The sequence below is a fragment of the Sceloporus occidentalis genome, unplaced genomic scaffold (genome assembly GCF_023333645.1).
Source record: "Sceloporus occidentalis isolate IW3139 unplaced genomic scaffold, rSceOcc1.0.p SCAF_5, whole genome shotgun sequence".
NCBI lineage: Eukaryota > Metazoa > Chordata > Lepidosauria > Squamata > Phrynosomatidae > Sceloporus > Sceloporus occidentalis.
In genome coordinates, this window is record NW_028316985.1 from 78259043 (window position 1) to 78286036 (window position 26994).

The 26994-nt window shown below is 39.0% G+C and overlaps 1 protein-coding gene across 7 annotated transcripts in view; it reads right to left on the reverse strand.

Annotated features, from left to right (window-relative positions):
* Positions 1-26994, reverse strand: part of LOC149312355 (chemokine-like protein TAFA-5) — a 358468-nt gene that overhangs the window by 21008 nt on the left and 310466 nt on the right. For 2 of the 7 annotated variants that reach the window (XM_089524449.1, XM_089524456.1), the window contains exon 4: positions 3641-3687. The exons of 3 other annotated variants lie outside the window; for them this stretch is intronic. In XM_089524449.1, coding sequence (XP_089380575.1) covers positions 3641-3687 — 47 coding nt within the window. Of the gene's footprint in view, positions 1-3640; positions 3688-13016; positions 13054-23791; positions 23880-26994 lie in introns of those variants that run through there. 2 more of the 7 variants (XM_089524453.1, XM_089524451.1) reach the window with 2 other exon arrangements.

Consider the following 26994-nt stretch of genomic DNA (forward strand, 5'->3'; position numbering starts at 1 on the left):
GACACTAGGGTGGCAAGCCAGGATCACAGTCAACAGATTTTATTGCCAGATAGAAATATTCTGCCACCATTTTGTTTTTTTACAAGCATCTTCGCCTTAGGGCCTACATTTTTGTCTGGAAACATCAACTAGGACAATGTTTCCCACTGAAAATATCTGCTATGCTGTACAATGCACATATCGTATTTTCTGGCATACAAGATGACATTTTGATCCAATAAAATTGGGTCAAAAGTCAGGGGTCGTCTTGTACTCTGGGTTGAGCCCAGCAGCCCCGCGGCCGGGCGTGCACGCTCTCGGGGCCGCTGGCTTCTCAGGCCTCCAGAGGCCTGGGAAGCCGGCAGCCCCATGCCGGCTTCTAAGGGGTCTTCAGAGGCCCCTTAGAAGCCGGCGCGCGTGCTCTGGGGCCGCCGGCTTCTCAGGCCTCCGGAGGCCTGGGAAGCCAGCAGCCGGCCGTGCACATGTACGCCAGCTTCTAAGGGGCCTCCGGAGGCCCACTGATGCTGGCATGCATGTGCACAGCCAGCTGCCATGCTACTCAGGTGGAGGGTAGCCTTATACAGTGAGTATATGCTAAAGTCTATATTTTCATCTTAAAAGTTTGGGGTCATCTTATATGCCTGGTCATCTTATATGCCGGAAGATACAGTACTGCTAATCTGTCTCTACACACTACACATGGTGACTTCATAAAATGATTAATTATTAATTATTATTAGCACTTTTCAGTTCTTAATTCTTCAGCAGTTGATGTACCTGCACTGTCAGCTATGGAATGATTCTGAATCTACTCCTAAGAAGTACTTTCCATTTATCCTGAAACCTAACTTTCCATTTTTTTGAGAAGCAAAAAAAAACAAGACAAACACAAAACCACATCATAGTCTTTCTTTTCTATACCCGCATTACCTGTTTAAAGATCACCCTTTTCTATTCTGAGACTTTGTAATCAGATACTAGAATAACTTTTGAATCCCAGAGCTCACTAAGTGTTCAGAAACTAATCCAGTAGCCTCCCTACATTTGTTCGACAATGTCATTTCTTTGTTTTGTTGACAGATCTTCCACCTAAGTTTCTAGGGCTGCTGGTTTAGTCTCACATGCTAAATACTTACATCTAGGATCTTGCTGTGCAAAATGTAGCCAGACTTAGTTTGGAACCCCAGCTTTGTGACATCTTTTTCTTCAGACATATTTCCAGTGGACTCTAACCAGTAAGGCCTTGCTGCAGCTGAGGAAAGCCTCTTTTTACCTTTTCTTTTTAGATTTACTCTGATGCTATGAATCTTTATGTCTCTTGCAAGCTTTTCAATTCCCATGGCAATTCTCCTAGAAGCCAAAGCAATCCACTGTACAGCCTTCACGGCTGGCAGCTATCTGACTTCTCTCTTTCTCTCGCTCTCATTTATGGGACTGGTTTCCAAGTTAACCACTGAATTGCCATTTAGTTTTTCCTTGACAAAAACTCACTTGCTAGAAAGGTTCTGGTCTTGTCTCCATTGCTTCCCAAAGACAACATGAATACTTCAATCAAGTAATGCAGTTATTCATACCGTCCTTCTTTGTCTTTCCACAACATTATAGTTTGGGGCCCACTTCTGTTGGGCAAGTAATAGCCTGATCTCAATGTAGAATGAAGCCAGAGTCATAGGAAAACATTTCATGTACCAAATTTCAGCCACTCCATTCCTTCTAGCATTTATGTCCTGGAAGAATTCACTTTCAAACATGTAAGGAAGTGCAAAGATGTGTGGTAACCACTATTTTATAAAATGCTAGAAAGAGGGGAAATATTCTTCAGTACTATGCAAAGCCTGGGCTAGAACTGCTAAACTGTCACCTTTAGTTTGGAGATAATGAAGGAACACAATGGACCTACTATTATTATTAGCAGGATTATTCTTTATTATGTTTGTACACAATATAAATTTTGTGATCTTCTACAGAGTACAAAAAAGAGGGTGAAATGAATCACAATAATGTCAAGTTCAGGGACTTAATAGAAGGGCAAAGATAATGGGATTTTTGAACAATTCACCACCACAGAACAGCCTATGTAGAGTATGATTTGAATCTGATTATCTCAATTCATATGTGCAGTGCCCTGTCATGGTCACAGCGTGACCATGACTAGCTTCTTCTACTTTAATTTTCAATTCCATTTGCACAGTAAGTTACATATATACACTGAATGTAGGAATAACATATGCTCCTTAACAGTGAGGGACTGTCATAAAGAAAATGACACCTAATATACTATGTAAAGGGAAAGGCAATGATAAATCAGTCAGTGAGTCTCAGTCGTACAACTACTGTTGACCAATGATCAGATCACTCAGATCACATGCATATGCACACAAATACACAGATATGTTTTGGTGTATATTCTCTAAGAATCTGTATACTCCCATTCTCAAAGTAGTTCTGCAGTCACATTTGTTTTTCAGAGTATGTAGACTATTCTTTTCCATAAGAATTATCATCTTGTAGCCTGATCTGGGCGAATATTTCTTAAGTGCTGTTAGCCACTTATTAGTGGGAACTGTGTGAGAAAACAAGTGATAGTAAGTCAGTCTTACTCAAGTTGAAATGACTAGAATCTATATATGGAATATTGTAGAAAAGACCTAAAGGAATATCCATTTAGTATGGTATTTAAGTGTCGGGGAGTACGCAAGCAACTGATATACTCTTAATCTGTGATATAAATCCTCTAATGGGAAAAACAATTGATGTTAAATAAATAAAAATAAAATAAAAACAAATGTTTATATTGTGATTTAGGGCACGCACTAGACCTTGAGTCAATCTGAAAACAGCCTATATAGGTACATCTGTGTAAAAGAATAAAGAAACTGAGATTATTTTTAAAAACGTTTAAGTATACAGCTGTATCAAAACCATTGCTAAATATACATTCCCAGTGAACTTAATATCTTGCCTCTTTGTTCTTCAGTTTTAAGAATTTGCTGTACATAGAATTAGTGAACATACTTATTATTTACTAGTATGCAAATACAGTCAACCTTTGACATTCATGGGGATTAGGGGCACAAGACCCCCCACAAAAGTCAAACTTCATTAATAAAGTAGGGAGGCAAGAGCAATGCATGCTCACATGCCCCATCTCTCTTCTGAAACCTCAAACAGCTCTAGCAAGCTCTCTGAGGCACTGGAAGGGTGGTGAAGCACACATTCGCAGCTCCCCTTGTTACTTCCAAGGCTTCAGGGAGCTCCAGGGAGCTCTCTGAAGCCTTGGAACGGCAGGAAGGAGGGCAGGCTTGCTTTCCCCAAACCCCTTCCCACGGCAAGAGAGCTGCTTGGGAAAAGAGGTAGCTCTCTGTCCTGGAAAGCAGGGGGATTGGCGCACACACCCTTCTGGGCTTCTTCTACCTGGGCCTTTTCTCTAACTAGGGGAAAAGCCCAGGAGAGATGAGGAGGAGGGGTGCATGCACAGCTGTCTTAACCTCGTGAACAATTGAAACCACAAGTGTTAAAGCCACAAGTGTCGAGGGACGACTGTATATCTACAGTTGCCCCCTTTTGGGTTGTTATAAATTCCACTCTTTCCATGATGGGGCCTTTAATTTTCAAATATAATGTGAATTGCATTTTTTTTAATTATGATTTTTTTGCTTACCTCCAAATGCAATTATATTCAGAGTAGTTTTTCCCACCATAGTCATGCTGGAAAAAAAGAAAAACATCGAAAGTGTACACAAGAAGAAACTAATTTTCATTGATTACCTGTCTCATATGAATCAACTCTTCTAGAAGAATCACGGTGATAACCTACATTTCCATCATGTCATCAAGAGACATAATCTCTCCCTAGCTGATGGAAATGCTGTATAATACGAAGGCAGACATTTGCCTTTTTCTTTATCTTGCTATTCTTGGGTACAAGGACACCTTTCTCCTAGCATCAAGACTGGTTGAAACCTTGTTTCAAAAGATACCCATTCTTGTTAAAGAAAGCAATTTCCATTTCCTTTTTGAACTTATTCTGCTGGAGGAGCTGTGCCTCTTGGGCAGAGCTGGGCAAAATGCCCATATCAGTTATCTGTAAAGCCTCTCCCAGGGCTCCTTGTAGCTCTTTTAAACATTATTAAAGAACGGCTCTATCAGGAACTCTGTGCTCCATTATTAATTGAAGTGCCCTGCCTTCTCCCTTGCTGTTATTGTGCTAAACCTCATGTCACACTTATTTATTTGGCTCTCCCTGCTCTGTTGTCCTGTGTATTGACATATGCTCAGGGAGAAAAGAGAATGATCCAGTTGGAATTTGGGGGCTGTGATTTTATTTTCTGTTTATACAATGCAATAATATGTACAGGTCCCTCTTTCCCTCTGTCCCCACCTCTATACAGTTCAAATGAGATGCTTAAAATGTTATAGGAAGACACAAGGATAACATGGATATTGGCATAGAATAACTTCAACTGCTTGGGGAGGGAAGAGTGGGAAGTTCAGAAGTCAAATGCCAAAATGCAACTCAGGGAAGTGGAAACTAGAAATGGTAGTTCTCGACTTCCTCTGTCCTGATGGGTGTTGGGAAACATCCATCTATTTTTCTTCATGTGCTCTTGGGAAATGCAGGAAATTCCCACTTTCCCTGAGATGATAGAAGTAGCGCAACTTTCTATGGAAACTGCACCGCTTTCATTGAAAAGTGCTTAACTTTCCAACTGACAAGTACTGGGTACTATTTTTCAGCAGCTTTCACTCCCTTCTATCCCACCCCAGCTATCAAACCAGTGGAGCAGGGGTGGAAGAAGAAACCAATATTTCTTTTCACAGCCTTTAGTCAGGGGTTCTATGAATGATGGAGGTGGGGGTGAAGTTGTGGATGCTTGGCAGCTGACTATTTAGTTCCTTCCTGCAAGCCCCAAACCTGAGGAAAAACTGTGAAAAGATGTTTCAGCTGTCAAACTAACTGGAGGAGGAAATGAAACAGCTTTTTACAGCCTCTAGTCAGGATTTCTGTGAAAGTCTGGGGCTTGTGGGGAAAGGGATGTTGCAGGAGAAACAGAAACTAGAGTATCAGATGCTAGCCATCTGTAACTGCTCCCATCCTTCACAGAAATCCTGACCAGATGCTCTGAAAAGATGTTTCAGCTGTCTAACCAGTGGGGAAAGGGATGGAGAAAGAAAACTGAAATGTCTTTTCAAAGTCTCTAGTCAGGATTTCTGTGACAGATTAGGGAAGTGAAGTTGTGAATGTTTGTCAAATGATGATCTAGTCTCTGTTTTCCCTACAACCTCCCTCCCTCCAAGCCCCAGTCTTTCACAGAAATCTGACTAGGGATTGTGAAAAGACATTTCATCCCCTACCCCATTGGTTTGACAGCTGGAATATCTTTTCACATTTTCTCATCCAAATTGGAACTGGGGGGAGAGAGACATTGTGGAGAAAAACTGAAACTAGATAACTCACTGATCAACATCCATAACTTCATCCCCTTTGCAACATCCCGTTGCAACTGGCCCACCCCCAACTTTTACAGAAATCCCATCTAGAGGCTGCTGCAATAACAAGAGTTGTAAACTTTTCAGCAACTTCCCTCCTTCCCCCCAGCCCCCAGCTGGTTTGATATTCTTTTCACAGCTGATGGTTTTTGTACAACTTTCAGAAGAAGGAAGGGAAAGGTGCAGAAAAACAACACCTAGAACATTTCAGCTGGAAAAGCTATGCATTTTGCAATGAAAGTAGTGCAGCTTTGGAAGGGAATAAAGTCCTGGCAAAGCTCAATAATGTTGTTTTTCTTCCTGCACCAGTTCTCAAAGAGGTCACGAACTATAATTTCAACCTCATTTGGGAAACAGGCAAATTCCCATCCATGGTTGAAACCTTCACCCTATAGTTCTTTTGTGCATGGCAGAAGATTGAGACTGCAGCAGGGAATAGAGAAAACGAATCTACGACAGGAAAGAAGTGTTACACACTTTTCACTTAAGTTACATACTTTTCACTTTTTAGAGACAGGAGACTGAGGACACCAAATCTTATTTGTCCTTGATTTTATCCTGCATGAATCATCCTCTGGACATCCCATTGCTTCTTGTTTATTTTGGCCAATAAATTACCACACATCACCCATGATAGGTGTGTGCCCACCCCACCCTTCCAACATCTTTACACACAATATTCACTAACACACAGGCATTCCGCCATTTCCTGGTCATAAACCTGCTTTCCTATGCATGCTGATCTCCATCCACCAACAGACCATCTTGAAAGAGCAAGAGACAAATTGTTGTTACCAAAGACGTACACATTGCCAAAACATTTTTAACCAATCACTGTGTGCCTTAATATATTAGTGATAATTGCTCAGTCCCTTCTGTTCCCCACACATTCTCTGACATAGAAAGAGGCACTTAAAATACATCATGTCAATTTGTGTGTGATTATCAATACTTTCCATTCCTTAATGTATTGGTACTTGAAAATTGGTCCTGTTCCTTTAATAGTTAACTGAACATCATCTCTATAGTAATTATGACTGACATTGGGTAATTTGAACTTTACATTTCATAATTGTCTGTATACTGAGAATACATGAAGCAATTTGTTTCTTCATGAGAGTATAGAGGGAGTCAAGTGGCTCCTATGTTTCACAGTCCTGTAGCTGAGTCTGGCTGTATGTTTTAATTATTGGATAAGCTCTCAGTAACTCAGGGTTGTTAGAACCCTAGGCAGAGGTTAACCAAACATTCTTCCATCTAATAACTGGGAAGATTTGGTGGAAGACTTCTGCTTCAGCGAAGAAGTCTTTTGTAAATGAACCTTTGCATTGCATAATCTTTAATTTAAGACGATAAGGTTAAAAATAAAATAGGACCATGGAAAGAAATAAACTTTATTTTGTGGGAAACATTTTGTCTAGTATAAAAAGAACCATGCAACTATCTAAGCATGCCCAACAATCTATGCATGCTCCACATGCATATCACATTTAATGGAGCATATAAAGCAGAAATTCTTTGAATCCTCTCCAATGGGTTCAGTACTGCAATCCTACTCATTCTTACCTGGGGGCATACAAAAGTGAACTCAACAGGGCTCATTATTGCAAATGCATGTTTAGAACTGTGATGCAGCTGTAGCAAATTCGGAAGCACTTTAAATTACTTGCCATCATTTACTTCCCTCTTTCCCAGCCTAACAAGAAAGGCATTGGTGCGTTCTTAGGGGTCTTCATTCCTTTCCCTGCCTTCCCACTGCAGCCTTAGGGGACACCTGAAAACTGATTTAGGAGGATTTCAGAGGCATTTGGAGCAGGATTTGTGTGTGTGTGTGTAGATGAATGCAGAAAACGTACCTGACTTAAAACGGTATCCATGATTTTCACTTGCAGATAATCAGCACTGCATATACCTTTGAGTTCTATTCCAACTTATTCCCAACAGGATATGGAGTTGTACCTTGTCACATTATGGAATGACTGGATTGAAATGGACTTCTAGCTGAATTTTTTTAAAAGTGTACTACGTTTATTCTTGTATGTCTTTTCTGTTGCTCCTAATGAAACACAGTCTCACACCACCAACACCCCCTCCTCTTCCTTCTCTATGCTCAGGGCAGAGGAAGATGGGAAGGAAACAGGGACAATCTGGGACACAATTCTTTATCGGGGGTGGTGGGGGGTGGTGGTGCAGACATGGGCATTTTGAAAATATCTGAACCTTATAGTGCTCCTGCATGCTTAAGAGTCCAGAAGCCGCACCAAAGCCATGCTCCAGTCCATTTCAGCTTTGTTGCAGCTTCTGGCCTCTTAAGATGCATGTGTCATTTAAACAGCATGCCTCCAAAGTGTCCTGAAGCAGCTTTATTTTGGCCTATCTGTTCAGGCCCTAAATCTCTTAGAACAGGCTAGTTATTCTATGCCATTTAACTTTAAACAGAGTTTTGCTTAGATTTTAACTCAGCTAAAATCAACAGTTCAGAGAAAAGGTATATTTAAATACAAAGGTATCTGTCAAATTGTTTTTTAAAATGCAGATGGAAAGTGTTTAAAAAATACAGTATTCTCTCAGCTGAGCTCCATGGAGAGCCACAGCATTCAATATGTATGAAACCATACTGACACTACCCTCTAGCCATCACTATAGATGTTATGTTCATAGGAGAGACGGTGATGAAGAAAATATGAACAGAGTGTAAATCAAAACTCCATATATAGTCATGGTTTTGTGGATACTATATGAGTTCTTGTAAGTGATTATGCAAAGCAAGGGAAGGACAATTGCTGAACAGCTGGTTGGTATCAGCACTACCTCTGTGTGCGCACCAATCTTACATGATCATCACTGGTCCCACATGAATCGAAGGGAACCAGTGTTATTAAGGCATACTAATTTACTGTATTAGGCAAGGTAACCAATATGTTTAGAGTCAACAGTTTTAAAAAAAGAAACTAAAGGGTGACTATTAATATTTATTAGATGTGACGATGTGTTGGATAATTTTACTTATCTGCAGCTAAAACAATGACCTGGAGCAACGATGGCATCAAGCCCTGTGGAATTGCTGCATCCTTGGAGGACAACTACAATTTATTTATTTATTGCTACAGATGCCAGTCTCTGAATCATGATTTACTGTCACTGTCATCAGAATTGAAGGTTGGGGCAGCTGCAGCAGCATCATGAATATAATATAGGGATGTTTTAAATACTTGAAGATTTTCTCCCCTGATAACAAAGAGAGAGAGAGAGAGAGAGAGAGAGAGAGAGATATCCATTTCCCTAAGATGTTTTCAGATATTTTTGCATGAATTTTGTTTCCACAAAAACAACATTGTTTTTTTCATAAATGAAATGTTTGTAAAAATGTGTTAAATGTGAAAAATTAACAAAAATGTGCAAGAAACCCCTTTTGTGATTTTGTCCTTAGTTAGAACACCTTAGAAATCTTTGTTCTTGTGTACCAGAGTAAAATAAATGAAGGTTTATTCCCCTAATATTAAAAAGAAAAAGAAACGTTTCTTAGGACAGCTAAGCATAGAAAAATCCAAAATCAGCTCCATCACCTGAATGCTGCTAGTAGTCTCAACTAATGTAGACCTACTGAATCATGGGGCTTACACTCACCATTCACCAGCATTGCACATTTCTAAATAAAACTCTTTCTATTCACCAGAGCTTTTCTGTTGTTAGTGCGGGTATGCATGGATGCAAAAGATCCCTTGAGTTATCCGACCTCTTGTAGGCCTCCTGTTGAACAAATAAAGTTCCCTCAAATACCAAGGAGATGCTGTCTCTGTTGATGGGGCCCCCCAAGTCCCTGCAACTTTTGTATTAAAAACTCAGCCACCATCTTCCCCCACCCACAAATCCCTGACCTCCCCCCCCCCAAAAAAAAGATCTTCAGGAAGAAGAAAGTACTCAAGAGGTAAGTGGGAGGTGGGGGAACCCAATTTCCTAAAGGTAAATGAGATTCTATTCACAGGAAAACACTTACAGATTTTTTTCATATATAAATATTGAAAGAATGCAAGAACAGTCTCCACTGAATTTTCATCTGCAATTTTGCTCTCTGATACAAATTTAAATTGACATAGGAACTAAAGATTTATAGAAATAAATTTGTTATGTAGGAACAATTTTACTTTCTTCTTTTTATCTACATAAACTTGAAAGCTAATTGGCATCTATAGAATTTGGATCATATGGGAATTCTTCGCCTCACCCAAAAGTTGCAGTTTATCCTCATTCCTTTATAGTCCAGGGCTCAAGCTAGTCAGCCAGTCGCATCCTTTACCTGAATATTATATGCAAGTGTCCTCCAGCTTCGTGTCCTCAGACTTTTTAAATTACAAATCTATCAGCTCCAGCCAGCATGACCCTAGGCGGGGAGGGCTCAAGGAAGCTAGTTCACTGCTTCATTTTTCTTTTCTAATTAGCACTCAGTATTCTATGGCTGTTGTCTCTATTTGTGTTTTTGTTTCCACCTTCTCATCTGTACTTTTGCAGACCTCAGAATTTACCTGGGCATACAATCACCTCTTTTCTTGTTTTTCAATAAGCTCTTTTTGGTTCAAGTCCTGCTAGCACAGAACCGGCAGACTCGAGAGAAGCATGCTAAGGTGGATTACAAACCGCCGCTTTGCGGCGGTCTCCCAGCACTGCTGTTTGCTCCGCGAGGGAGTCGCAGCAGCCAAACCGCACGACTCCCTCGCGGAGCAAAAAAGGAGCTCCAAAATGGAGCTCCTTCTCGCGGCGCAGCTATGACTCCGTGAAGCGCCGCTGGTGCACTCGTGGCATCATAGCCGCCGCGACACGTGTGGAAGCACAGCGTCCGCTACGTAAAAATGGCAGCGGCCGTCTGGAATGGCCGCCGTCATTTTTTATGCGCAGAGCGCGTATTAGGGTTAGGGAGGTGCAGAAGCACCGCACCTCCCTAACCCTAGTATGCACTCCGTGCGTACTTTAATGGCGGTGTGTAACCTGCCTAAGTTTTGTTTTTGATAAACCTGTTTTTGATAAACACAGATGTTTTTCTATTAAAAAAACCCCATATTTTTACTCCCCTAGAAGTCTTCATCAAAAATATTTGTGATCCTTCCCCCGTTCTAATTAAGAAAAATACCAGTTAGTGGTCCTACCTTTTGCTTTGGTGCATTTTAGTGCAACAGAATGGACGTGGAGGACCATATCTCAACACCCCCTCCCATGGAGAAAAGATAATAAAAATGATATAAAATATAATAAAAATTATATTTAAAAAATTAAAAAAAGAGAAAAGAAACTGTCCTTCATAATCAAATCTTTGGCAGGGTATTGAAGGTATGTGATGATTTTTATAATAGTTGCTAGGATTAGACATAACAACATAATGTCTACTAAATCTGTTATTTCTCAGTAACCAATATTCAGAAGAATGTTGCTTCTGCATGAGAGTAAATGCATAATGACTACTAGCTGCTGATAGCTATGTGTGTGTGTGTGTGTACCTTCATGTCACTTGCTGACTGATGGAAATCGCATGAATTTCATACAGTTTTCTTTGGCAAGGAACACTCAGTCGTGGTTTTGCCAGTTCCTTCCTTTGAAACATAACCTACAGCACCAGGTATTCATTGCTATTCTCCCATCTAAATACTAAGCAGGGCTGACCCTTTAGTTTCCAAGATCAAATGTGTTCTTGTGTCTTTGGGATATTTAGATCCTGTTGATACCTTTGCCTTTCATGAATTTAATTGATATTTTTTTTTAAATGTTATTTAAACTGATGGTTACAAACACAGGTCAAGGTAGTGAATTCCATTATTTAATTATGTAGCAATAAACCCATTTAGGACCTGCACAAGCTATTCTATGAGTATATTCATGTTAGGCTAAAATCCGTAGAAGTTGTTGGTTACCCTAAACATATTATTTGGTTAGGTTTGTACTGGATTTAAAATCAAAGCTTAAAAACACTGACGACAGATGACTAATAGAAATTGGCTGACTACCAGCGGCTATAATTGTAAGTAATAAATAAGAGCACTACCGCCATGTATCTTCTTGACCAAGAAGAACAATAATTAAGAATTAAAATTTGGTGATTCAGCCACAGTCTTTCTCCTGATGGGACATTTAACACACCAGTCACTTCTGCGGTACTCTGGGAACAATGCCAAAATACTTTCTCACTTCTTGAATGAATGACTTCAAAGGTAATTCTTCCTGTATTTTAAGGTAGCCTTGGCATTCATAATGAGCAAAGATATTAAAAATAACCACAAATGGTTTTGTAAATGTAGTTATGAGTTTAATGGACGGCTGATAAAAATAGGTTATGATTAACAATTTATTGGTATTTCATTTGAAAATGCTTTCATCTTAGATATGGTTTTCAGTGGTCTATTTTAAGCAATCCTTTCTCAGCTTAACAAGTGAAGATACTTGTTCAGCTGCTTCTCATAAGCTATGAGTGAACAAAAAGAGTCTAACTAACAATGGCTTCCTGTTTTATCCAAACCAGGAAATATGGCAATGAGGTTTGGAAACAAATTTTCAAATTGCGGTTTAAGAATCTGAGCTGAATCTGATTTCAAGTAACCATGGATTTCCACTTTTAAAGAAGAAACTATAGTTAGTCAGAATTACTTCCTATTTTAATCACAAAAGAAGACATGAAGGGGTTGGGTGGGGACAAACCTTTGCTGAACTGGGATAAAAGTGGCCAAAATATAATATGCAAAATAGGTAGCCAAACTGAGAACAGACTATTACACAAGATCTCAGTTTTGTTATTGGATAGGAAACATGGGGGTGAAATAGAAGGGAAAAATAAAGCAGCTTCTGCCTGCTTTGAAGATGGGGTGTTTAGATGATGCATGCCTCCAAACCGATCGGAAACTGGATTGAAGCCATGCTCTGGGGCTAAAAAAAACCCGGAGCAAACAAAAGCTGGGATAGTTTAGCTTAGTGCAGAAGACACACGCCTTCGACCATGCATATAAATGCCCCAATGCGAGAGAGGTTCTGAAGGAGTGATACATCCTAACCCTAACCCTGCATATGAATGCACCAACATTTCTGCAAAGAAACGAAAGTGTGGCAACTCCAATGGATGTAACTGCAACATACACAAAACAGACAGCCCAACAATGGAAAGGGGGTGAAGGGGGTATGTATGGGGGGTGGGGTTTCCTCCATAATTGTGCTTTGCCAATTTATCACTTGTACTGGTGGAGCATTGAACATGTGACTATGTTGCTGTTCAAAGAGGCAGCCATCTAATGGGATGGCATATGGGCAAAAGAGTTAGGTACTTGGGGGATGCTGATGGTGTGTTTGTGTGAAGGTGCACATGCACAGTGAGGAACCAACAACAACAAAAAATTACCCAGCAGCATGGCTTGATGCTGTGCCATGAGGTCAGGCCATATGCATTCGCCAGTCTTGGGAGTGAGCTGTGTAGGCAATGGGTTTTCAATATATTTTGAGAAAGAGCAGAATTGAGCCACTTTTTCCTGCCCATCTATTCTAGGCCATAGACCACAACTCTCTCAAATTCCCTCCTCCACTTTGGAAGACATATAGCTGGTACGTCTTGATCTATACCATAAGAAAATATACTATTTAGCCACCATCAACTTTTTGCATGAAATGGTAAAAGAAAGAAACTGGTTTTCAGAATCCTCCCTCTCCCAAAATACATCAACATACTTTATATGAAAATAATAAACCATGAACCAGTTAATAAATATCATCATTGTTTTTGCTAGTGTAAAACTAGCTTACTAAATATTGCATTGATGTAATGAAGAGGTGGACTTGATTCTTTTTAACGCTTTAGAATGAAGGCAGAAAGCCACATCAAGGAATCCACTTTACTTCCTTCCGTAGTTAAATTACACAGTTTGCTACTGGTTGCCTGCAACAATGTACAATTTAATTACATTCTGAATTACATTTTAATAGTTTGATTTCCATCCCTGCCTACAATAATTTGTCAGATGCATTAAAATGCATTTGCTTTTCCTCCATTTAAAAAACATTTAATTTTCACTGGAGTTTATTTCTAATGATGATGGAGATTACTGTTGCATGTTTGTATGTGTACACACATTCCCTCTTGCTTTTGCACCTGCATAGTTCCCTATGTCAGCACTGCTCTAGAGCTGTGCTTGGTTTGCTAAATAAATTCCCTATGCTAGATGTGAAACTGCAGAGGGTATAAGAGAAGGGGTTTTTTTTTTTGTTTTTTTTTTTTTTTTGTCTACACTCTGCAAAAGCAATAACTATAGTTTCACTTGTATACAGGAGAGATTTTACCATACACAAGCCTAATTTAATTTTGTTGTACTAAATTATAGATTGAATTGCTGCAATATGTAGAAACTTTAAAAATAAAAATAAGAAACTACAACTTACAGTTTGAAGTGGTGTAAACAGAACATTTGGAGAAAAGGCCTAAGGTTAATAAAGTGGTCCTAGGAAACATTTGTTTTATTGTTTAGTGGCTGCCTTTTCATGTTAACAATAAACCTTCTCCTCTAGCATGGCCAGGAAGAGAATGAAACTTCATTTATGTTTTAGAATATTTAAAGATTTACATCATGACAAAGCCCTAAACTGTGGTTATTCTTAACTATGTTTAGGGAAACCAAGGTAACTTCACAATCTGTGGTTTGAAGTTGGTTTGTTTTCACCCACAATAGTTATAACTAATCATGGTTTATCCATTGTGCTGGTTTACGATCACAATAAAGATTCTGTTCTACATATGGTTTATCCAAGTATGGATACATAACAAGCTGCAGGCCCAGTACACATGGATGGCAAAATGCCACTCCTCTTTCTTGCACAGCTGTGGTGCAGCATCCACATACTACTGCACAGATGCGCACTCAAAAAGGAGCCACTCTAGGCGGCTCCCTTTTTGTGGTGTCATAAGGGCTGCTATGCAGCCTTATGATTCCACTTCCCTAATATCACTGCAACGTGCCTGTCTGCACCAGGCCACAGTTAGTTTAACATGGAAGCAAAAGTTTCTGCAGAACCATGCTGGATAAGAGGACAAGGGAGGTTGCAAACCTGATAATTGGCATAGGTTTATTTATTTATTTTTAATGTTTTATTAGCATTAAAAATACATCCACAAAGACAAATCATACTTACAAACAATAATACATTCATCAAATACCATTAACAAAAGAGGAGGGGGAGAGGGAAGGGATGGAGGGATAGAAGAAGGAACAAAAAGAGGAAAAAACAAAACATACCATCAACACAGTAAAAACAAACACAAAAATGACTTCCTGGAGTCATCCCATATTTCTTCATTCTTCCTTTCCCTAACCTTCCCAAAAATTTCAACTAGGTAAATTAATTTTATATCAAATTTAAAGGAACAGTTAAATAAAAATGGATGGGGGGGCAGATAAAAACAAGATGTCAACCTACAGATATTGCAGTGACTTTCTATACACATCAACTTCCTTGCATTTTCAAAAAGCTCTGCCTTTATACCACACATTATTTTTCTCAAAAGTAACATCTTGGATTTTTCACAGGGTCAGACATTCAACGTTGCTCCTCTGAGAATAAGACACAGTCTTGTACACTTTATTTATATCTGCTTCACAGTGACAGTGTGTGCATTTTAATGTCATCTTAGCACATCCTATTCACGTTCTGTTTCTTCACAAGTAATACAAATTACATTTTCTATGTAAGAAAAGCCCTTGACATTTACTACTGAAACAATCCAGAAAGAAATAAGGAAAGCTGTAACACACTACTACTCCTTAGATCAAAATGCACTGTTATGACCCCCTTTACAGGAGAAAAAAGAAGAAGAAGACTTTCACACTTCTTAAACTGTGAATCAGTATATTGTGGGGAACAACTGCCTTTCTACATGCTGAGCAATATAATCAACACTCTGCAACTGGTAGACACTAGCAAAATGACACAAGCAAGCAGCAGGATGGGGTACCATCTGACAACTATACTCATAATCAGGACATTCTTCAATCAGACCCATCACATAACCCACATAAATAATACTACAGTGGACCCTTGGTATCTGCAGGGGTTTGGTTCTGGGACCCACCACAGATGCCAAAATCTGTGGATGCTCAAGTCCCATTATAAACAATGGCATAGTAAAATGTTGTCCCTTATATAATGTGGCAAGATCAAATGTTGCTTTTGGAATTTATTAATTTTTTGGAATATTTTCAACTGTGGATGGTTGAATCCATGAATAAAGAATCTGTGGATACAGAGGACCAACTGGAATTTGTTTTTATACACAATGGTAGAAATGCCAATGGTATTATCTCTTTGAGTGGAACAAATGGCCAGTACAAAATATTGTAGAAAGTGTTGCACATGAAGTTCCCCTTCTTTGTTAAAGCACATGGAATGGTTTAGATAAGTCTCTTATCTTAACCTACCACATGGGGATATTATGTGTATAAAATGGACGCCCTCAAGTTTGCTAACTTAACCTATAATGGAGGCGTCATAGATACAGACATGACATGAATGTGACATATGTGAAGCAAACCTAATTCAGTAATGCCTCAAAAGCATTATCTAAGCAATACATTGTCATGAAAAGTTTTCATCATACAAACACTTTACTCATGACCAGCATGCAGTCACAATTACATTGTAATTCAAATTAGGTTAATCACTCACCTTTTACGTCTCAAGAGTGTGCCATGTTTCTGCATTTCCTCACTTGGGGCTGTTCCCTAAATCCTTCCCTCTAAAATCCTCTTTGATTTTTTTAAAGTTATGAAACTGCAAATAGAGTTGGATGTCCATATCCATGGATTCTGCATCCAAAGACATGTTAACCATTTAACATCCAACTATTATCACATCCTTCTTAATTCCATCTTGCTGTTGTTGTGTGCGTTCAAGTTGTTTCCAACTTATGGCTACCCTGTTTCAGGGTTTTCTTGGGCAGGTTTGTTCAGAGGAGGTTTACCATTGCCTTCCCCTGAGGCCGAGAGAATGTGACTTGCCTAAAGTCCCCTATTGGATTTCATGGCTGAGCTGGGAATTGAACTCTAGTCCCCAGAGTTATAGTCCAACACGCAAACCACTATGTCACACTGGCCCTCTAGCTTAGATTAAAATCCTGTGTGTTTACAAACAGAAGTCTAACTACTGTATGTATAAATCAAAATTGCCTTCACTTATCTACAGGGACATAATATTGCAAAAAAGTAATTAACAGCTTTGAAGATGTGGCAGTTAGAGTTCAATAATCAATATTTATATACATGAAATAAATAAAGTTCATATATATGAAATAAATGTAATAAAATGTAATGAACCAAAGTGGGCACATATAAAGGAATTTGAAATTGAGGCCTCTAAAACGAATGTTGGGGAGGACTTGCAGAAAGGAGTGTTAGAATACAGGTTGATACTCTGAAGGACATTGTTCATCAAGGTCCCTGCAGCTGGTCTGAAACCATAATAAAGATAAGAGATGCAGCTTCTCTGGTACAAAGAGGCCCATGGGAACATCAGAATTGAAAGAAGAAAGAATGTGTCCACGAGGGTCTCAAATGGATCTTGTATTTGTTTTCTGATTGCAGGAAATCCTATATGTTTAAATTTTACTATAGCCAATGAAATATACTAAAAAAGATTTCTTTGTTTAAACATCTATAAATGCAATGAACTTTGTTTGTTCGAGGCCTCAGAATTTTCATTGGAATGGTAATTCCAAGCTGAGGACACTTGGCTAGCAATAAAGCTGTTTTTTTAATCAAACTGGGTCTTCTCCAGGTTGTTTGTTTCTGTTCTGTTTAAGAATCCAATATCAGATCAAAATTAGTTTGACTGATATCTGCTACAGTGATAGAAAGGATTGTTCAAGTGCACTGTCAGTTCTCAATATTCCACAGCCTTTCCACACTTCTATCACATATGAGTTTTTTGATCTTAGAGATCCATCTAAGCTCTGAAAAACACCATTATTTAAAACAAAGACACTGATAATAGCAACACAAGAAGAACCAAATATCAGAACTGGTCATGAGGCAAGGCTGAATGAAGAGTTATATGTTTATGCCCTATTTAATATTCAAACAGAAATAGTATCTATTTGAAAATGTAATTCCATCAACAGTGACGTACATTTTCTTTTTTCCATTATGTGCTAAGGGCTATTTGACAGTGGAACACAATCCCTTGGGTGTGGTGGAGTCTCACTCCTTGGAAGCCTTTAAACAGAGGCTGGATGGCCATCTGTTGGGTATGCTTTGATTGAGACTTCCTGCATGGCAGGGGGTTGGACTGGATGGCCCTTGTGGTCTTTTCCAACTATATGAGTCTATGATTCTAGATCTGGCTGAAAAAGACAGCAAGTGAACAGTAGTTTTGTATGTCTTGATAACAATTCATTAAAATATTGTTTTCCTAAAAGAACTCTTCAAATATCAAATAAACAGCCTGTATCTGCTTGGAGGTGTCATGGACAAACTGCATAAACAATTTTTTTCCTATAAGAAACCTTTCAGCATGGTTTTTATCTGCACAAAGTCAAAGAGAAGAATCACTTACAAAAATAAAAATAAAAATAAATGGGGCATTACATGATCCTGACCATATGTTTCTAAAAGACAACATCTCACAACAAAAACAGGATATTTTTTGAGTTGGAGGCTGGTCATTTTGTACATATTAATGATTTACAAATATAAGCTGCATTACATTAACCTTTAAAACCTATAATCAGGAGTCTCTTAGGTGTAATCTATGTATAGAAGCAGGATGGATTTCTTTTCTTTGGGATCAGCCTGACTGACTGCCTTAAACACAGAATCAGCTGAAGGTGAACAGGAATAAGCTTGCAGTGAAGGGATGTGTAGTAAAATACAGATGTCAGCTCTTCTTCCATAATCTGTAAATTGTTGCAATAATAAAATGATTTCTTAAGCATATTTTCCAGCTTAGCACTCATCACTGTTTTACTTGATGTGGTACTTCAAAAATGCTCTTTCATTTTTGGATTAAAGGAATAGGATAACAGCAGCTTTTGGCTACCTGACAAAATTATAAATGTGCAAGAGCCTCAACCAGTGACGCACTTGCCTGCATTGCTAATAGCAGGAAAATGCAAATCTTCCTTTACTATAATATTAGAATTTTCCCTAACCCAAACAGCTGTGAAGGGGTACCTAATCTGTCACCACTTTGGTATTGACATAATAGGTATTAGTCCCTTTATGTCAACTTGCTTTGCCGTGTTTCAACTAGAGAAAGTGTATGCAAAGCCTACGTGGTGGTGTTTAATACAGCAGTCAGCCAGGACTGGTGGAAATCACAATTATCTCAATGTAAATCACGTAAGCCATTCTGAGCCTTGCAAAGCAGAAGAGGAGGCACAATGAAATAACTCATAGTCATACTTTAAAGCTTCTTGTTTGATAATACCATTGTTCTTTTACTTCAAATAAATACATCTGAAATATTTATATTTTTCAAAGAGATCTGGGAATTAAAAGGCTCAAGATGAATTGTCTGTAAAATGAACATGCACCACCCAACTATATGCCACAATTGGTTTTACAGCTAGTAAAGGTTGGAGGTATGTTTACCAGTTCTGGATGGGCTCGCATTCCCCTCAAAGACTGCTTGCAGTTTGGGAGTGCTCTGGATCCATCTCTCCAAAGGTCTGCTTAGTTAATTGTGATGGTCAAGAATGCCTGTTATCATCTTTAGCTGATATGCTCCTGTACCCCTCCCTGGAACTGAGGACCTAGAGATGGTTGTGCATATGCTGCTAGCCTCAAGGCTACACTTCTGTAATTCACTATACATTGGGCTACTTTTGTACCAAATTCCAACTGGTTCAAAATGAGGCAGCCAGACTGATTAAAGGTACATCCAGGAGGAATCACAATACACCAATTTTAAAATCACTCCATAGCCGCCAATTACAGTAGGCCCTTCTTATATACCGATTTTTTATACACAGATTCAAGCATCCATGGCTTGAAAATATTTTTAAAAAGTATAAATTTCAAATATCAAACCTTGATTTTCCATTTTTATAAGGGACACCATTTTGCTATGTCATTATATTTGATGGAACTTGAGCATCCACAGATTTTGTTATCCACGGGGGATCTTGGAACCAAACCCCAGCGTATAAAAAGGGTACATTGTAGTTTCCAGTCGAAATACAAAGTGTTGGTTATTACCTTTAAAGCCCTTCATGGTTTGAGCCCAGGCTACCTATAGGATAATATTCTTCTGTACAACCTGCCCTATACACTTAAGTTCCCTGGGAAATGTTTGCTTTAATCGGCCAGGACTATTTTGGCAATGGTTTCCTGGAGGACCTTTTCATCTGTCGCCTCTAGACTGTGGAATGACCTGTCGGAAGATATACAACAGCTGAAAACTCTGACTGCATTTAATACAGCATTAAAGACATATCTCTTCTGGCAGAACATCTCAGCCAATGTTAAATCATGACTTTTAATTTGTATATTCTAAAAAATGTGCTCTTATGCATGTCTTTTAACAATTTTATAGTGCTGTATTTTAACTGTTGGTTCATGTGTTTTTAATTGTGTTTTGTATTTTAATGTGCTGTACTTTAATGTGCTGTACCCTGCCTCTAGCCTTGAGGAGAGGCAGGAAAGAAATAAAACATTAATTAATTAATTAATCAATGCATATTCAATGAAGTATGTGCTATTTTTATGAAGCTGGAAAAGATGAGATGAATTCCAAGATATCCTGATGACAGACCAGAGGAGGTGGGAGGGAAATGTTTTGAGGTGGAAGTTAATATTTAGCTCAAAACAGAAGCATATCAGAAAAACAGAAGTGATTACTAAGATTTACTAAAGTAGGTATGTGTGCCAAATGTTATCCTGAATTCATATCAAAGATTTAAAACAGACAACTAAAATTTTTTTACAGAGGAGGCATCACCCATTCCAAGCAGTGTGGTCATACCCAAAATGCTGTGGAATGTGTTTGAGACTGAACAATAAGGACTAGATTCCGAGCTTATGTTCCAAGCGCATGAGTGGCCAGACTGCCAACTTCTATGTGAGTACAATAAGGTCTATGTGTATCGTTAGGATTTTCCATCTACTATGTGAATACAATAAGTGGCCAGACTGCCAACATCTATGTGAGGACAATAAGGTCTATGTGTATCATTAGGATTTTCCGTCTACTATGTGAATACAATAAGGTCTATGTGTATCGTTAGGATTTTCCATACTGGTCAAATGTTGACCATCGACTGATATTTTAACTCTGCAACCTCTTATGATTTATCTGGGTGAGATGCCATTATGTTTATGGCCCCGTTCGCACTGGAGAAATAACCTGGTGAGGGAACCAGGTTATTTCCCTGGAATGCCACAATCAAATTTCTCCATGGCATTTATTGCCAGGATCGATTCTATCCATGGCATTGATTTGTCATGATTGTGGTTTTACCCCAGGATTCCGTTCACATTTGGCAACAGGGTAAAATGCCACGATCCTGGCAGAAGGGGAGGAGGAGGAAGGGGAGGAAGAGCGCAGGTGGCTGAGGAAGAAGAGGAAGGAGAAGGATGTAGGGGGCAAACGGAGGCATGACTGGGGTGACAGAGGAGGGAGGAAGAAGAAGAGGAGGAAGAAGGATGTAGGGGACAAAAGGAGGCAAGATAGGGGTGACAGAGGAGGGAGGACAAAGAAGAGGAAGGAGAAGGACGGAGGGGGCAAATGGAGGCAAGATCGGGGTGACACAGGAGGGAGGAAGAGGAGAAAGGAGAAGGGGCAAATGGAGGCAAGATCGGGGTGACTGGAGGGAGGCAAGAACAGGGGGAGAGGAGGAGGAAGGAAGGAATCGGATGGGAACAATTTTCAAGTTCTCAGAAAAACCTATTCTTTTGAAAAGAACCACAAGAAAATCCATGGCAAAAAAACCTGGATTAAGGAGGATTTACACCCCCCCCCCCCAATTGGGTTAGAAAACCCTGGCACAAGTGTGAACGACCCCCTGCTTTAGGTCATGAAACCCCAACGCAAGTATGAACGACCCTCATTTAAATCGGATTGGAGCCCAGGTTAAAATGCAGTGTGAACGGGCCCTTATGTTTGGGATGTAATTCTTCACTAATTTTGACCTTGAACGATGGAATGAGTAATTTTAGCAATTTTTAGGACCTATTCTACACAAAATCAGAACTGAAGGAAGAGCAAAGCAATACCCAGCCCTGGCATTGATTTTATGTTGCCCAGATAGAGCTGGTAGAGTCAGCTACTCAATTACCACAAAGTTAAGAAGGAGAACAGGCTAGAAAAATCTTTTCAGCAGATGTCTGGGCAATGCAGATGGTTGCAGGAACAAAGTATATCCAGTCACACTAGCAAACATTCACTAGCATACCATCTGCAAGGTGGGCTTAAATCAATAAAAAGATCACACCAGAATAAATGAAAACATAAACACAGACAAAATGTTTTACCCATCCAAAAGAATCTGAATGAGCAAGCAAGTCAGGACTTCCTTCTCTGTATAATCAGGAACTTGCTCCTTTAATCTAGGAAGTTTGAATGGGGCATTGCAGATCAAGTTTTTCTTTTTCCCACCCAATATTTTCAAATGATGGTAGTAATTAAAAATGCTTAATTTTCTAAACCAGTGTATTTTGTTTCAGAAAGAGCACATCTACTATTTCTGCCATAGTTAAAAGTGTTGGAAAACAGTACTGCATTTTTTAAAAAACAGACACCACTGAATATTAGCATATATAGAATGTTTTTTTTAATGGATAGTACAAAGATGATTTTCCCATCAAGTAAGACTGTCTGCATAAGATCATGTTTATTTATCGAGACAAATATTTCATGTGTACTGCTTTGTCCAGAAGCTTCTTTAAAAGTCCAGTGGAGAATAAGCAGTTATGTAAAGTCTTCATTTATTTCAATTATTTACCATTTATGTATTACAAACAGACCTATGAAATACAGCCTTAAGGAAAATTGAGATGAATCTTGTGCAATTACTTGAAACAGCCAATGGGGATATAATGGCAATGTTCTTCCAGTACTGCATTATCCATAATTGCTGTCAGAAATAATGTAAATTTGGTCAATCTAATTTTTGGTTTTTGCTCTAGACTGAAAAAATAAGCACACTATTCACACAGCTGTGTTATCTGACACATGTATTTCTACTGAAATACAGGCACAATTAACAGAAATTGTATATGGATTCAAGTATGGCTATTTTGTACAGTTATTCCTTGCAGCCTACATATCTTGACCACACACACACGAATTAACAACACAATTGCCTAACAGAGCTGACCTATGGATTTCAACTAACCAACAGTTAAACTGTTGTTTAACTGATCTACTTTTCCTATATGCAATGGTACATTTTAATTTGTCCTTCTAAACTGCAACATGGTGGAATACAACAAAGCATTCCGAGTTATTTATTCCTGTCTCACTTTTGGGCAATCAAGGGAATGAACTTAAATACGTAGCAGTGAACTTTAAGTACAGTTGAAATTCACATTTTCACAAGGGCAGAGAGGAAGAATCTGCAAGATGTGCCCCTTCTAAAATGTTGTGTAAAAGCCCCACACCATAGAAACATAAAATCTTTCTGACTTTATTTACTATTTACTGCCTGAATTCTATTTATGTTTTTGTGAACTGTGTATTTCTGACCTCTCTATATCTTTTTTTTGTAAAAACAGTTATGCTGATACATGCACGTTCACCTTTTTCCATAGTTGTAAAAGGTTTCTGAATAATAGTTTTCAAATATAGACATATAGTACTTCCAAAGACGAGTGCTGTTCTGAACACCATCTCCCAATACAGTTGGCCCATTTTAAAATTCAATAACTCCTGGATAGTTTGTACCTTCTGCATTTTTTTAAACAGCAACCCCTATTCTTTTTGGATATTGAAATTGCCACAGTAGCCCAGGTGTGTCAGTTTCTAGCTAAACATGAGGTATTTTGTGAGAAAATGGCTATCAATTTGTCAGTCAAGAAGTTGCAGCTTCACCTGTTTCAAGAACTCAGCTACCTGTCCTTTGATTACAGGATGGAAGCCCCCAGTAGGGCTTTTCTGGATCACCTTTGTGGTGTGTTTTGGGAACGCATCTGCCCCACAGCACCATGTCAGAATAAACACAACCTGTGCCCCAGAACATGTCAATGTAGGTTGACTTCTTGGAACATTCCAATTGGGTTTCTTTCTAGAATAGGAATGCCCTTGTAGTAAGAAGTATACTAAGAAGATGGTAAGTGAAAACAACAACAACATTTAAACATTTTTTTTTGTACCTTGAGAATCTGCAGAGTGGCCTCTGGCAACTGGTGAGCCTATGGTGTATGTGAAGCCATTCCATCTGATTTCAATGGTGGGTGCAGACACTGAGGAGATTATCATACCAGGTTTTATATCTGCCATTAAAATGACACAACAGTGCTTTGGGAAAAATTATCACATGATGTCATGGCTGTTCTGTGCTGCCTTGCTGTTGGGGACTTCTTTTTCAGAACATCCATGAATAAAAACCCCCAAACACTTCAATTGCACTTGTCCCTAAGTGTGAGAACTACTTCAGTGGCAATTTCGGTACTGGGTAGACACATAGTATCAGTGTCTCCTCCCTCCCTCTCCCTATTCCAGAACAGGCTGAGTTTTTAAAACTTTCTTTTCATTCCTCCTCAAACCCCCCCCCTTGACCCTCCTAATGAGGAGAGTGCGAGATTCTCCTCCTGAGGAAACCCTGACATTTCCCCTATGGCAGATAGGGTGGGTGTGGGTGGAGAGGGCATGCTGGGTAAAGCAGGGAGGTGGAGTACAGTGCAAATGAGAGAAGAGAGCGTGCCACAACCCACAATGGCACTAAAAGCTCCCTTGCACTATTGAGGAGAGATGTAGTAATGAAAGCTCTAAACTCTAAATGTTTTTGTTCTCTTTTGGTCACCCCTCTGCAGCAAGACTGTGGCAATAAAGAGCCCAGTGCAATAATGTACATAGTTTTAGTTGGTTCTCTTTAAAGGCTTCTCATGGCATCACCAAGTGAAAGGATTCATCTCTTTCCCTGTTACTGCTGACTGGCTTGAGGGAAGATGTGAAGTGGGTTCTTGTTCCAAGATGACTGCTAATCAGCGCCATCTGAGGGAGTCCCTAGGGATCATTTGGTCCATTTATGGAATCAGGCTAGGATGAATTACGGGGTCTATGTCCACAGTTTTGAGCCCAAAGAATTCCAGTTGTGCATTATGGCTTAACCAAGTTCTCACACACAAATTCATGCTTGCATGTCCCACTGGCTGCCATGCTGCAGATTCCTGAAATTAATAAAATTGTGGTCTTATTTCATCCACTGTCATGTCTCATGTTATTTGGGAGGGAGGGCAAAGGTAATTCCTGTAGAAAGATGTACAAGAGAGTCATATCCAATATGTATTTCTGCACTAGTGTTTACTGTCATCTTCACAAGAGGACAACAGTGGCAGGCTTTCACTGCTTTATAATTTTCAGTGGAAAATGTGTGGGGGATGTGTATATAAGATATATATGCGCAAAATACATGATGTATGAAAAATGTACACAAATTTTTATGCAGAAAGAAAATAAATAAATCAAGCTTTTGATTTTACATGCTTGCCAGGGGCACATAATGAGGTCATAGCAGGGTTGGATTTGAATAATCTCTTATAAGAAGTGTTTTCCAGATGTTTGATTTTCAGAACTAAGGAACAAAGGAAGTTTTGCTCCTGGGGATTCTTAAGTGGTATTACATAAATTATGTAGACTGATGCCACATTGCAGCATTAATGCAGTTAATGGCTCAATGTGATGGAATTCTGGGTTCTGGAGTTATTGTGGCACCAAAGCTCTCTGACACAGAAGACTAAACAGCTCACAAAACTACAAATCTCATAATTCATAGCACTGGGCTATGGCAGTTAAAGTGGTGTCAAACTGCATTAATTCTTGCAATGTAGGTAAACTTTGGATTAATAAGCAAATACTTGTGACTGGAAAAAGTTGTTAGCCTTTGTTTAGCTACCTATATACAGTATCATATAATTTGCAGGTATGACTATCACCTTCTTAATCTTTTGGAAAATTGAGTGCTTCTAGTTTCTCCCTCACAGCCTTCGGATGTGGTTATGCTAGTGTAAGGAAACTGATTTTCTCTGTTATAAATCCTTGCTACATCCATAAAATGTGAATAGCTTTTTCTCACTGTGATCAACCCTGATTCTATTTTGATGTGACAGCCCTGTACACAACCCATAATACTTTATGATACTTTATGATTCAACATCCCACTCTCAAATAACAATGTTGTTATTGTTGTTGCTGTTGCTGTGTACCTTAATGCCATTTCTACTTATGGCGACCCTATCACAGGATTATCATTTTTTGCAAGAGTAATTCAAAGAGGGTTTGCCTTTGTCTTGTTCTGTGAACAGCAATATCTGGAGGACTAAAAATAGCTACTGACAATAAAAATTGCAACATACACCTTCTGAACACTACATCAAAAGATACACATAGTAAGAAAATTCTGCATATTAGAATACACCTGTTGGAAAATTCATCTTATAAGTTCATACTGATACCGATTTACAGTTGAAAAAGACATTTTATTGTAAGACGGAACAGGGAGAGTGGCACCAGACATAGGGGCTCTCAAGCAGATATATGAAAAAAAAAAAAAATCTTGCAGTTGGACTAACTTTGGTTGAAAAAGCCTCCCTCGGTTTGGCGAGACAGACAGCCAAGAATTCTCCAAGCACCAAGGCAGTTCTCACTTCCAGCACAAGAGCAAGTCAATGTGCAGTAACTCTTCCTATCATATTTTCCAGAATTTCTGTAAAACTCTGACCAGAACTAATGTCTTTCCCCTTTATGTAGCTAAACAAACACCAAGCTTTATGGGCTGAGTCTGTGCAGTGGAGCAGTGATGGAGGAAGGGGACAACTGCCTTGCCAGCCAGGTAAGTCAAATTAACCCTGTAGATCAATGGGGTGACAGATGATAGCTCTCACATCCAATGCTACCACTACACAAGAAAGATACACTTACCATGGTTTTAAATTCTATTCCTATATGGGAATGCAAAAAAAAAAAAAGTCTTTAAAATGTGCAAAATCTTCCCAATTTCATTTTAAGAAGTCTTGCCATGTTGTGTTGAAGAGATAATTATTTGTATTAACTTGATTAGTGCACAAAGATGAACCAAGACAGGATCTACATCTCAACTTTCATGGCACCACATCTCAACATTTAATGCCCCAATTACTCTACTTGCATAGCCTTTAAGTGATAACTTTTTTTAAATTACAGAACAGATTTATTTATATTTTTGTCTCCTCCATATGTTTTTGTTTTTATGTTTGTTCAAAAGGTTTTAAAACTGTATTTGTGGAAAAGATTCTACATTTTTTATTCTAAGTAACAAGCTTGACAGATGGCCCCAAAGAAGCGGCTTCCTGCCGCCCCTTTCAGCACCAGATTGAGGAC